Source organism: Suillus fuscotomentosus (genome assembly GCF_016647785.1).
Source record: "Suillus fuscotomentosus strain FC203 chromosome Unknown F5891scaffold_193, whole genome shotgun sequence".
Taxonomy (NCBI): Eukaryota; Fungi; Basidiomycota; class Agaricomycetes; order Boletales; family Suillaceae; genus Suillus; species Suillus fuscotomentosus.
This window is the reverse complement of record NW_024539705.1, coordinates 1-12,404: the sequence shown is the minus strand read 5'-3', so window position 1 is coordinate 12,404 and position 12,404 is coordinate 1. Positions and strand designations below refer to the sequence as shown.

Genomic DNA, 12,404 nt, shown 5'->3' with positions numbered 1-12,404 from the left:
TGGTTACGCTGATTGACGACCGAAACCGAGGACAATGTGCCCCTGTGAACATGCTGAGAAGCTTCAAGATTTACTATTAATACGGCACCACGTGGTTCACCATCACTCTCGTCACCTCCTCAATGAGCTCACGCCCGTTGTGCCTTCGGCACAAATCGAAGGAGCGCTACGCGCTCCTTCAGGGGAGAAAAATGAGTGTTGTTCCTTCGTCACAGGAAGCCAAGGAGGGCTACGCCCTCCTTTGGCTTCCTGGCCTCAGGCTGCATCCTAATAAATTGTGCATTTTGAATGATTTTGAAATATATTTATGAGCAGCTTTTCAAAAAAACTCAAAGTACAATCTATCACACCACATAAAAGTACATAGTACTACATACAATCAGTCAGTGCTATGTTCTTTGAGCAGGATTTTGACCAATATAAAAATACAAAATATGTAACAGTATCATTGAATGTATTTGTTTTCCCATTTTTCCCTGCTTCCCATCTAGGGATCAGCAGGGGTATGGGAAACCCTTGAGGGTAGGGGTAGGGGTTTGGATCTGAAGACCCCTGTACCCCTGGGAATATACCTCCAAATTGATTACCATAGGAGTGATGGATCAGTATAAAATTTTGAAGTTGTACATGTGCCTTCAAATGGTAATATATGTGATTGGAAAAAATGTTACCATGGGGTATACCCATGCTAATCCCTACTCCCTACTCCCTACTCCCTACTTCCTACTCCTGTCTCCTGTCTCCTGTCTCCTGTCTCCTGTCTCCCGTCTCCTGTCTCCTGTCTCCCATCTCCCGTCTCCCGTCTCCCGTCTCCCGTCTCCCGTCTCCCGTCTCCCGTCTCCCGTCTCCCGTCTCCCGTCTCCCGTCTCCCGTCTCCCGTCTCCCGTCTCCCGTCTCCCGTCTCCCGTCTCCCGTCTCCCGTCTCCCGTCTCCCGTCTCCCGTCTCCCGTCTCCCGTCTCCCGTCTCCCATCTCCCGTCTCCCTTCTCCTGTCTCCCGTCTCCTGTCTCCTGTCTCCCGTCTCCCATCTCCCATCTCCCATCTTCCCAATCTCTCTGTTTCCCATCTCCCAACCTCCTGATCTCTCTGTTTCCCATCTCCCATCCTCCCGATCTCCCTGTTTCCCTGTTTCCCATTTTCCCATCCTCCCCATCTTCTGTTCTCCTATCTCCTCCCATTCTCCCTGTTTCCCATTCCCAATTTTCCTGTCTCCTCACTATCTCCTGTTCTCCAGTTGTCAAGTCTCTACTTTCTCTATTTTTTATTTATTTTTTCACAACCTTTTCTCATTCATTTCCTGTCACCACATATATTTGTTGTCCCCCTGTCTGCAAAATTATATCATGTTGTTCCATTTTCAATTTTATTATTTACTGTATGCATGTAACATAAACAATTACATTACAATAAGGAAAATACTTGTATTGCGTAGTGCGCTGCTCTAATGGGCAAGTGAGTCGGCGCTCGAAAGCCACGCGAGAAAACCACGCGAGATTTCCAAAAACAGGTTTAAGCGAGGTAAGCGAAATACGCGAAATACGCGAAAGCCACGCGAGCGCGCGAACGTTTCCGAAAACCGTCGTACTTTACTTCTTAGACGAGCTCACGCCCGTTGTGCCTTCGGCACAAATCGAAGGAGCGCTACGCGCTCCTTCAGTGGAGGAAAATGAGTGTTGTTCCTTCGTCACAGGAAGCCAAGGAGGGCTACGCCCTCCTTTGGCTTCCTGGCCTCAGGCTGCATCCTAATAAATCGTGCATTTTGAATAAGATCACGCCTTGATAGTGGATTTCGAAAAGAGGTACATTTATGAGCAGCATTTCAAGAAAACTAAAAGTACATAGTACATAAGATCAGTCAGTTCTATATATATAAGTACATCAATCGTTGATACGATCTGTGAGTCCTCTAAGCACTTCTGTATATACTACATTGGTTGTATTTGAGCCTTCTTCATGCTCCGGAAAGATAGCAAACACCCTGTCTGGGTGGGTGCAGCGAGATAAAGCCACATAGAGTTGTCCATGGCTGAATACAGGAGTCCATAAATTAAGGCCAACCCACTTGACGCTTTGACCTTGCGCCTTGTTGATTGTCATAGCGAATGCAAGACGAACAGGAAACTGGCGACGCTTGAGGGGGATTGGGTTCTCTTCAGAGCTGGATTCCATAGTGATGCGAGGGATTAGGACTGTGTTCTCATCGACCTGCTGATCTTCATCGTCTCCATCCCTAAGAACACGGCACCTAAGGACACGGGTGGTCCAAGACAGGAGTATCATGCGAGTTCCATTATAGAGTCCCTGCAAGGGGTTCAAATTGCGCAAAAGCATTAGAGGAACACCTGCTTTGACCTCCAATGTGTGCAAAGGGAAGCCTGATGGGGCGAGGGTATGAAGGAACTCTGGGGGAATGTAATCGTATTCTCTCTCCGTGACTGAGTCTGCACTGGTGAAGACTGCTTTTTCTCCAGGGAATGATTCGAGGATAGTGGCATTGATTTCATCCACATCAGTGTTCTTTGCAGAAAGAATGGTGCGATCCAGGAAGTATGAATCGTTTAAGGGAGGACGATCAGGGAGCAGAATTCTTGAGTATAGGGCATTGATGAGAGACTGGAGGTCATTGTTGGGACACCGCATGCGGGCAGGAAGGGTCACAGTTCCATCTTCATTTGTGCCCCTACCAGCTCCAATCTCAAGAAGCCACCTTGCAAAATCATCAGAAGTGGGATCTTGACCAAGACGCATATTTCTCTTGAGATGGAATATATGAAGCCTTGACCAAATGCGAGATCTGCAAAAGGTAGTGCCCACTATCTGCTCCCTGGATCCATGAGGCACCACCGGCAGGGTCTGTCTGAAGTCTCCTCCAAAGAGCATGGTTATTCCTCCAAAATCAGCATCAACATTCAGAAGATCACGTAATGTGCGGTCAAGGCATTCCAGGATGTGGCGGTGTAACATTGGAATTTCATCACAGATGATTAGGGAAGTGGCCTTGAGAAGCTCATGAAGAATGTCTCCTTTCTTTATGTTGCAAGAGCTGTCTTCATGAATAGGGATAGGGATCTTGAATCGCGAATGAGCTGTACGTCCACCTGGCAGGAGGAGAGAAGCGATTCCGGAGGAAGCCACACATAGGACGATCTTGCCTTCAGCACGGAGTTTTGAAGCGATGAGCTTGCAGAGATATGTCTTGCCACATCCACCTGCACTGTGGACAAAGTATGAATGTCCTGGTCTGCGCTCATCCCGATGCATTGCATCATCGACCACCGTATCAAAGACCGCCCTCTGCTCTTCATTGAGAGAAGGAACTCCTCTATCCACCACCTGCTGAAGCTCTTCTTGGTTGTACTGGAGCTGCTCAGCAATCAACTGGTTGCATCTTCAGGATCATAAATGTAGATTTGAGCATATGAAGGCCGAGTACCTTCAGGGGCAATCAGGCTGCCCATAAGGTGGTGAAGAGAACTGTGTATACGAAAAGCATTTGGGCCAGAGCCTTGAAGGGCCCTATCCTCGATGGTGACGCCTACAGATGTGAATGCAAGAGCACTGTTGTACTGGCGAATCTTGGACACAAATGTTCTGTCTCCATATGCCTGTTGCAGCTCATGTGGCCATGCTGGAAAGGGAGGAAGGTCGACTTTTCCCTCCAAGCAGCATGTACCAAAGCGTGGGTTTCGTGCGGATGATTTGGTGAGTCTCTCACATGCAAAATGCATGGCATGGCAGTTGGGGCACTCCACATTAAGAGGACCAAGAGTGTGACGATCAATGGGCTCTGTGTATGGTCGAGCTCCATCTGGGATAGGGATATTTCGGACCGGCGCCTGGTTGATATTTTCATCATCCTCTGCATCGCGCTGCCGGCGACGTTCTTGCTCCTGAGTTCTTCTTCTTTCCTCGTCGTCTTCATGCTGCTGCTGAGAAGCAGGATTATCATATTCGCGCAATGCCTCTTCAAGACGCTCCTGTTGCTCGTGATCCCTCTGCTCCTGGCGATGTTGTTCCTCTTCTACCTGTTGACCTGCTCGCTGAATATCCTGAGTCTGTCTATCAGCCCGCTCAGCTTCCTGCTGCTGCAATTGCAACTGAATTTGCTGTTGTTCAGCTTCCCACTGCTGTAATTGTAGCTGGATCTGCTGTTGACGAAAAGCCTCCTCCGCTTGTCTCTGCAGCAGATCATTTCTAATGCGCTCATTTTCCATTTGCTGTTCTTGGAAATGATGTCGAAACTGAACATTAAATTGATCATGATCAGGTTCAAGTGGTGCATGTAAAGGTGGGGCAGGATCACATGCAAAGTAGCGGAGGGGATTGTCAATGTTATGTGGACCAACTGCGCCCTCATAATGAACAGCGCCATATACAGGGGGAGCAGGAGGAGCAGGTTGAACAGGTTCATCATCAGGAATGTGAGGCGCCTGTGGAGGCTGCATCCCAGCTGCCATGAGCACTTCTTGCACCTGCTGTCTTATCTCATCTCTGTCTTGTCGCCGACGATGAGCACGTTGACGGCGTCTGTCATTTTGAGCAGCATTCACTCGCTCATTCAAGCGTGCATTGTAATCAATTGGAGGAACATGATGAGCACGCTGCACGTGTGCAATTGCATTTCGTGGCAAGCCAGGATATTGCCCGACTGGTAGTGGCTCATATGGAAAGTGAGGGGGAGGTTGCCAAGCAAAAGGTCGTGGAACGGGTCCTGCTTGTGGCACATTAGCCGGCATGAAATTTGGCTGTGGTGCAGGAGGCAGAGGCCTGTCCTGATTATCATGGGCAGCACGACGACGATTGCGCCTGGTAGGAGAAGTCATTTGAAGTCGATTGAGCCTGTCATGCTCGCGTTGGGAGTGTCGATCACGTTCAGGCGTGATTTGTTCTGGATTTCTAATGTGCAAAATATGAGCATCATGCACATTGCACATAGCAAACAACTCACAGAATAGGTATATATCCATCCATGGTTGTTAAATTCAAACAGTTGTTTAGCGAGTGCAAAAATTTGCCTGAACTGATGAATAAGTTTCTATCATTGTTGATAAGAAATAATACCCACAAAAAGTGTATCACACTTTATTACACTTGGCTGCAGGGAAAGGCAGTTTAACTCGAGAATTCTATTCAAAAGCAGCAGCCAAGTTGTGTAATGATTTGTGTAACCAAAAGTGTAATCAAATTTCTATTATTGCTTTTGTTATTCTCGATGCCTTTCCCATATAGTAGGAAAAGTCTGTTGTTTGTCCGTTGCATTCCCGCGGCGCAGTAGGCGTGAGTAATACTGTCCACTATATCGCATTTGGCAGTATTTTCGGACTTGTAAAAATTTCTCTCAGATTTTTCTTTCACACTTTTTCTTAGATAGTCTTAGTCTTAGTCTTAGCGGGCGCACGCGAGAAAACCACGCGAGATTTCCAAAAACAGGTTTAAGCGAGGTAAGCGAAATACGCGAAATACGCGAAAGCCACGCGAGCGCGCGAACGTTTCCGAAAACCGTTGTACTTTACTTCTTAGACGAGCTCACGCCCGTTGTGCCTTCGGCACAAATCGAAGGAGCGCTACGCGCTCCTTCAGGGGAGAAAAATGAGTGTTGTTCCTTCGTCACAGGAAGCCAAGGAGGGCTACGCCCTCCTTTGGCTTCCTGGCCTCAGGCTGCATCCTAATAAATTGTGCATTTTGAATGATTTTGAAATATATTTATGAGCAGCTTTTCAAAAAAACTCAAAGTACAATCTATCACACCACATAAAAGTACATAGTACTACATACAATCAGTCAGTGCTATGTTCTTTGAGCAGGATTTTGACCAATATAAAAATACAAAATATGTAACAGTATCATTGAATGTATTTGTTTTCCCATTTTTCCCTGCTTCCCATCTAGGGATCAGCAGGGGTATGGGAAACCCTTGAGGGTAGGGGTAGGGGTTTGGATCTGAAGACCCCTGTACCCCTGGGAATATACCTCCAAATTGATTACCATAGGAGTGATGGATCAGTATAAAATTTTGAAGTTGTACATGTGCCTTCAAATGGTAATATATGTGATTGGAAAAAATGTTACCATGGGGTATACCCATGCTAATCCCTACTCCCTACTCCCTACTCCCTACTTCCTACTCCTGTCTCCTGTCTCCCGTCTCCCGTCTCCTGTCTCCTGTCTCCTGTCTCCCGTCTCCTGTCTCCTGTCTCCCATCTCCCGTCTCCCGTCTCCTGTCTCCTGTCTCCTGTCTCCTGTCTCCTGTCTCCTGTCTCCTGTCTCCTGTCTCCTGTCTCCTGTCTCCTGTCTCCTGTCTCCTGTCTCCTGTCTCCTGTCTCCTGTCTCCTGTCTCCTGTCTCCTGTCTCCCGTCTCCCGTCTCCCATCTCCCATCTCCCGTCTCCCGTCTCTGTTCTCTCAGTCTCCCATCTCCTGTCTCCTGTTCTCCCATTTCCCCATTTTCCTGTCATCGCATTCTCTGGTTTTTGAGTCTACATTGTCTTTGTCTCCTTTTTTTATTTGAATCTTATCTCCTGTCACCACATTTGTTATCTCCCTGTCTGTAATTGTATCATATGTTGTTCCATTTATGTACATATACAGTCACTACTAATAATTGCAGTAGGCAAAACACTCAAATCCTGTTGTCCCCCTGCTCAAACACATTATTTAATGCCATGTACACATACAGTTACCAATGTTGTTGCGCAACATTCCCAATGGGTGACGTTGTTTGAGTCGCCGCTCGAAATATACATGAAAACCACGCGAGTTTCCAAATCGAGGTTAAGCGAGGTAAGCGAAAACCACATGGCCTTTGGCGAAATACGCGAAATACGCGCAAACCACGCGAGCGCGCGAAAGTTCCCGAAACCGTTCTACTTTACTTCTTAGATTAGATTAGATGCCTCACAGGCGACAACAGTGCCAACATGTCGCCCACATCGAACTTGCTGGAATGTGAAGCTCTACTTGAACCCGACCAACACTATCCCTTGTACATCACTGCCAAGAAGTACTGGCTACCGGAATTTGAAGCTCACTGGAACGATGAAGAAGCAGTCACACTTGTTTTGCTCCATTCAACCAGCTTTCACAAGGAGACTTGGCAGCCTACCCTGGAACGTATCTTCCAGTGTTCTTCAGCTCATTCATCCAAATCGTTGAAAATCAAATGCGCATGGGCAATTGACTGCCCTAACCATGGTGTATCTGCTGCTCTCAACGATGACGCACTTCAGCAGGCACCTTTTTACCGCACCTGTGAGTCCCAAGTTTGATTCCGCGATAACAGACGAACAATTGAACTGGCAAAGTCGGGTGCCGCAGATATGCAGATGCGGTCCATAGATTTATGTCTGCTGGACCAAGGTTCGGACCCATGTTTGACTTCCGAACCCAGCGTCTTGTCGGAATAGGCCATTCTCTTGGTGGAGTTGCTATGTTAGCCTTTTATCCTTCACAACTTGTGCGCTCTCGATTCACAGGTCTTGTGCCAGAACAATCTTGCAGAACCTTGAACCGGCCTTCAATTTTTCTTCTGTCATCCTCGTGGAACCCATGCTCAGTCCAACTGCGGAGGCTGTGGAGCCATTGCGCCGTATCCTCATTAAATATGCATACGAGCGAAGAGATGTGTGGTCTTCCAGAGAACACGCGTACCAGGATCTGAAATCAAAAAGGCGATGTGAACGCTGGGACCCGCGCGTCCTGGATTTGTATATCGTACATCCTCTTGTCATTCTGTTAAATTGTCACCCTAATGACCTCGTAGAAATTTGGACTCCGGACTCACCCAGGTGCGCGTCACCTGCAAGCGCCCTACGATGGTATCAGCTTAGCATGTTCACGTGATGAAGAGGTGGTACGCGACCAAAATCCCCAGTGAATTGTCAGCCCCACTGAGCTCCACTTTCAGACGATGTACAGAGAACCAGACGGTGCAACCAGACCGGTGCAGGACTTGGACAAGATTTGCCCACGCATTCCCGTCAACATTGTGTTTGGAGACAACAATGAATACATGTACGCAGTTCCTACAAACACAAGCTTGATCCTTGACGGACAGATATGCGGTGCTGTAGACCCCGCGCAGTGCAGGATGCCTTGATTGATCCGGCTTCGGGCAGGCGTTTTTCCTCTGTCACACGAATCAACGGAGCAGGACACTTGGTATGCAGCTCAATCACTTCTGACATCAAGTAATTAACTTTTACCAGGTGCCTCAGCATGCACCTAATCAACTGGGAGAACAGATATTCGATATTTTGTCCACTGCACCCTATCTCACACCATTTTCCAGGCTATAATTTATCACGCCATCTGCGTTGATTGGACGCAGTTGGTTATCGATGACAGAGATACTCGGACAGCTTCCAGTCTCGCCCATTCACCCATTGGGCTGCCATCCTCACCGACGATACCTCTCCAATGTAGTAGCCTGCCTGTCAGGGCATCCCATTTCACAAAATTTTCGTCGAGCCCCATACTCGCCTGCCATAAGTCCTCGACAATACCACCCCACGCACGCAGGGGATCGGGTACTGGTGGTTGAATATGCAACCCATGACCGTGGTACGGCGGCTTAGAAGGGATGGCAGGTCCGTTGACCGAACTAGACTTGCTGAAATCTATGCAATGCTCCAGTTGCTCGAGAATGCCAATTACCACCCTGAAAACATCTGACAGATGAAAAATTGAGGTCTGAGACGCTAGACTTAATCGTAGCGTGACGCGAGCGGCTTGTTGAAGAATGGGGAGCGATGGCGCTGCAGGACAAGAGAATGAGCTTCAAGCCAGAGCGAAAGCAAGGCCCATACCATTGCAATTCTGTAAAACCAGCGACAAGCATCTGCACAGAGCATCTTGCCACTGACCGTTCGTAGCCCGCTGCAGTTTCGCAGTATTGGCTGTGGTCAGAATGTTTTCAAGGATCTTTAGCCAGGCAAGAGTGTCTTCGTTGATGTGTGGTATTTTTACTTGCATCTCGATCCAGGATAGAAGAGATGACTTCAAAACGAGAGAAGTCGTTGCCTGGACATTGGAAGTCAGGTTGGCGAGCACCTGCAAAATAACTTGAATCAAGGGTTGATGAGAGTGTGACACTACGGACCTCCAGTACTGCGCGTCGTAACGCTTGATCGCGAACTGAGCTCTGCACAAGACTGGAAAGAAGATCCCATGTATGTCGACGTTTAAGCACCTTCCAATCTTCTGTACTCATCATGCCGTCAGAAAGGAACCTAACGATCCATCCACGCTCTTTCTTCCAGTTATCCGAACTGCCATAAAGCATGCCATATAGCATTGGCACATCAGTCACGTCGAGTTCTGGGCGCTGAAGAAGGAAACGCGCCGTGCGTGGGTAGATAAAATTGGAAGGATAAAACACCCCACGAAGAGCGTGAGATAGGATCAACGATGCAAACGAAGGTAACCGTAAGGGAGGACCATCGGATGAGGGCTTGATAAGATTCTTCAGGAGGTTAAAGATGTACAGCGCGTGCTGCTTTTCTTGCATTTCCGAAAGCTGACAAGGAGTGAGCAACCTAATAGCGAATAATAAGATAACACACGAACCTCTACAGATTTCCACACCCTTGCCAACAAACCAAGCGAGGCTTCACGAATCTTTTCATCTTTTGCAGACAAGCAGCGGATAAGCAAACTAAAAACGTTCGATCGGAACGTCTGCACCCATTCAAGCGACGAAGTTGGAGGATGATGCGTAAGCATTTGGGCAACGAGCAAAGTTACGAATAAGGGATCATAAACCTGCTCATCCAGGCCAACCTTCTCGTCCTCCTGTTCGTCTGACATACGTCTCCATATCGGGAACACATGACAGGTTCTCAACATGCGTATAGGATCCATGTTTTGTACTGCATCAAGCTGGCTTGAAATAGATATACCAGGGGAAGGTGACCACTTGACGAGAATAGATGATATAGGCGTCAGCCTTTCAACCTCGAATAAACGGAAAATGTTCAATAGGTTTCGATCTGAGGCGGAGATGGTTCCGCCGTATATGCGCACGAGTGGCATGATATGTGAAGGCTGACATGTGTTAGTGGGGTGGAGTCGGAATAGGGCAGCGATAAAACGGATGATAAGATCTCTTCGAGATGACTCTTCAGAACCACATAGTTTAAAGAACTGAGGGTGTTGAAGTATATTCTGCAGAGTTCGATTCACAACGACGGGCTGAAAACATCCATATTGAGCCCGAAGCCACGCAAGATGACAAGGTAAGATTACCTTAAGAGGCGAGCACTGCAGTAAGGCAATGCCAATATCGAGAGCAACAGTATCGGCAAGTCGATTCTGAATGATAGTAGTCAATAGAGGCTCTACGAAGTATGTTTTTGCCTTTAATCCTTGCTTGGCAATTTTCGCTGCCAAGATGAATTAGCCAAGGTACATGAGAAGGCCATTCAATCCGACTCACTTAATTGGGCTAAAATCAATTGGTCCTCTTCATCTTCGCCCTCAGGGCCAGAGAAATGGCGCACAGCCCATTGCAGTGCACGCTCAGATAAATCTGTCACGAGATCGGCCAGCGGGGAAAATGATTGCAAGCGAGAGGCAATGGATACGCTTTCGAGGGCGAATTGGTCGACAGCAAGGCGTTGCATATTCTTCTGTAGCAGGCTGGCGAGCTGTTGCTTCCGAGTTAAATCTGCCTTGATTAGGATGCAGATGCAGCGGATGCACAACTGTCTCAGGCCCTCAGGGTGACGACGCTGAGGCAACATACGATCAAAGAGGGCAATCGTAACGGTATCATGAAACAAATCGATGGCGTCACCACCCAGGGAATCAAAAACAGCATGCACTGCTGGTAACAGATGCTCAAACGGAATGGTCGTCCAAGCTCCCGAGTTGAACCACGCGACAAACTCCTTTGCAACACCGGATTGTGCATAAACCAGCCCGGACACAATGCGTGACGTAGATTCCGTCCAAATCGCCTTTTGAAACAGCCCCGAGACGAAATCAGAGGGCAGCACGCCCAATTGTGAACTTCCGGAAGCTGGCAGGTATCGAGGTGATAAGGAAAAGTTCGATGTCTTCGCTCGTGGATGCCGCCCGTCATGGCATGGCGGAAGATGCGAAGTCACTGCAACAGCAATCATTTCTTCGAGCACCTCGGAGTCAGGCAATGCCCGATATAACCTGAGGAGCTGCGAAATAGGGATCCTCGAACTAGCACATGTGAAAGAACCCCTCAGGGTATCGAGGGCAAATTCCAGAACCTCCAGCACAGATGGCGTAAGGTTAACGTTATTGGCATCGCACGCCTGATCAATGATGTTAAGAAGATTGTTTGGGTCTGTATAACGTAGCCATAACTTGATGGAACGTCCCTGGAGAAACATTAGCAACGTGAATACTCATGTATGGAGTTATCATACCGTCTGCAGTGATCCTGACCGAATCGATGCCTTGAAACACTCCGTCCAGTACGTACAAATCGAGGAGACCATTGTCCTATCACCCTCACTGCTGGGGTCAAGAGACACATCGAGAAGCGCACATAGAGCTGCTTAAACAATTAACGAAAGAGCGCAAAATCGCATTGAGAACATTACCTTCTTGCATGGCATCAGGCAGATCTCTAGACATGCTCAGGCCATGGATAGATGGTGCCCTCAATAGGACAAACTCCTTCAGCCGAGCGCCATCTTCCTTTGAGAGTTCACCGAGTGCCCTCTGCATGATCGCGGATAGCAAAAGCAGCAGATCGCACACAAGAGATTCCCGTTCCATGATCGAGCAGATATCATGTGCGATGATGCAAACGGCATGTTCAATCTGAACCCGCGCTGGTGATCGGAGAAACAGACACTCCAGCATGATTTCGCGGCATTGCTGGTTCGCCATGTCAGCTTCAGAGCTTTGCGTGAACATCCAATCAAAGGAAAGCCTGTAAAGCATTTAGCATTCACAACGAGGCAGGAATCAAGGGAAGGCAGGTGACATACACTTGGAGGAGCTTCCTTGAGGCAGTCTTTAGATCACCGCCTTCCACATCAACGAATTCGCGGGTGGAAGGTTCTCGAATAGATCCTTGAGAGCAGGAGGATGGAAGCGTTCGACCACGACCGAAAGTCGGACGATATCCTGGGGCTGAAGTGTGGTATTTACGAAGCGCAACCAGTCAACAAGTTCGTATGCGTTGTGGATGCGTGCACTTGAGCTTTCAGCTAGAAAAACGTAGTCAATTGCCATCGCAGTGATATATACAGGCTGTACATACGCAAAGGTACTCCTTCGATTTTCGTCAGGAAGTCTTCGACCTCTGGACTCGTGCTAGAGTCCGAGTGTCTACGCACTCCTTGAAAATGACTGAAACACGTGTGCATGATCGACATTTCACGTCGGATCGCAGCGGTAACGCAAGCATACTTGGAAAACAAGTT

At 48.0% G+C, this 12,404-nt stretch overlaps 3 protein-coding genes across 3 annotated transcripts; 1 reads left to right on the top strand and 2 right to left on the bottom strand.

Moving 5' to 3' along the window:
• Window positions 1-3,373: 3,373 nt before the first annotated feature.
• On the bottom strand, window positions 3,374-4,970 carry F5891DRAFT_1199545 (uncharacterized protein; the record flags this gene model as incomplete). Its single annotated transcript, XM_041368772.1, has 2 exons — window positions 3,374-4,895; window positions 4,948-4,970. The coding sequence occupies 2 exons, from the start codon at window positions 4,968-4,970 to the stop codon at window positions 3,374-3,376; spliced, it is 1,545 nt and encodes a 514-aa protein (XP_041216966.1).
• Window positions 4,971-6,914: 1,944 nt separating this feature from the next.
• F5891DRAFT_1132075 (uncharacterized protein) lies at window positions 6,915-8,092 on the top strand (the record flags this gene model as incomplete). Its single annotated transcript, XM_041364723.1, has 6 exons — window positions 6,915-7,245; window positions 7,299-7,425; window positions 7,470-7,707; window positions 7,757-7,846; window positions 7,901-8,014; window positions 8,051-8,092. 6 exons carry the CDS (start codon window positions 6,915-6,917, stop codon window positions 8,090-8,092), a joined length of 942 nt encoding a protein of 313 aa, XP_041216965.1.
• Window positions 8,093-8,295: 203 nt separating this feature from the next.
• On the bottom strand, window positions 8,296-12,347 carry F5891DRAFT_1199542 (uncharacterized protein; the record flags this gene model as incomplete). Its single annotated transcript, XM_041368771.1, has 11 exons — window positions 8,296-8,750; window positions 8,802-9,045; window positions 9,095-9,511; window positions 9,562-10,185; window positions 10,240-10,376; window positions 10,430-11,348; window positions 11,397-11,524; window positions 11,574-11,908; window positions 11,967-11,981; window positions 12,020-12,188; window positions 12,242-12,347. The coding sequence occupies 11 exons, from the start codon at window positions 12,345-12,347 to the stop codon at window positions 8,296-8,298; spliced, it is 3,549 nt and encodes a 1,182-aa protein (XP_041216964.1).
• Window positions 12,348-12,404: the final 57 nt, after the last annotated feature.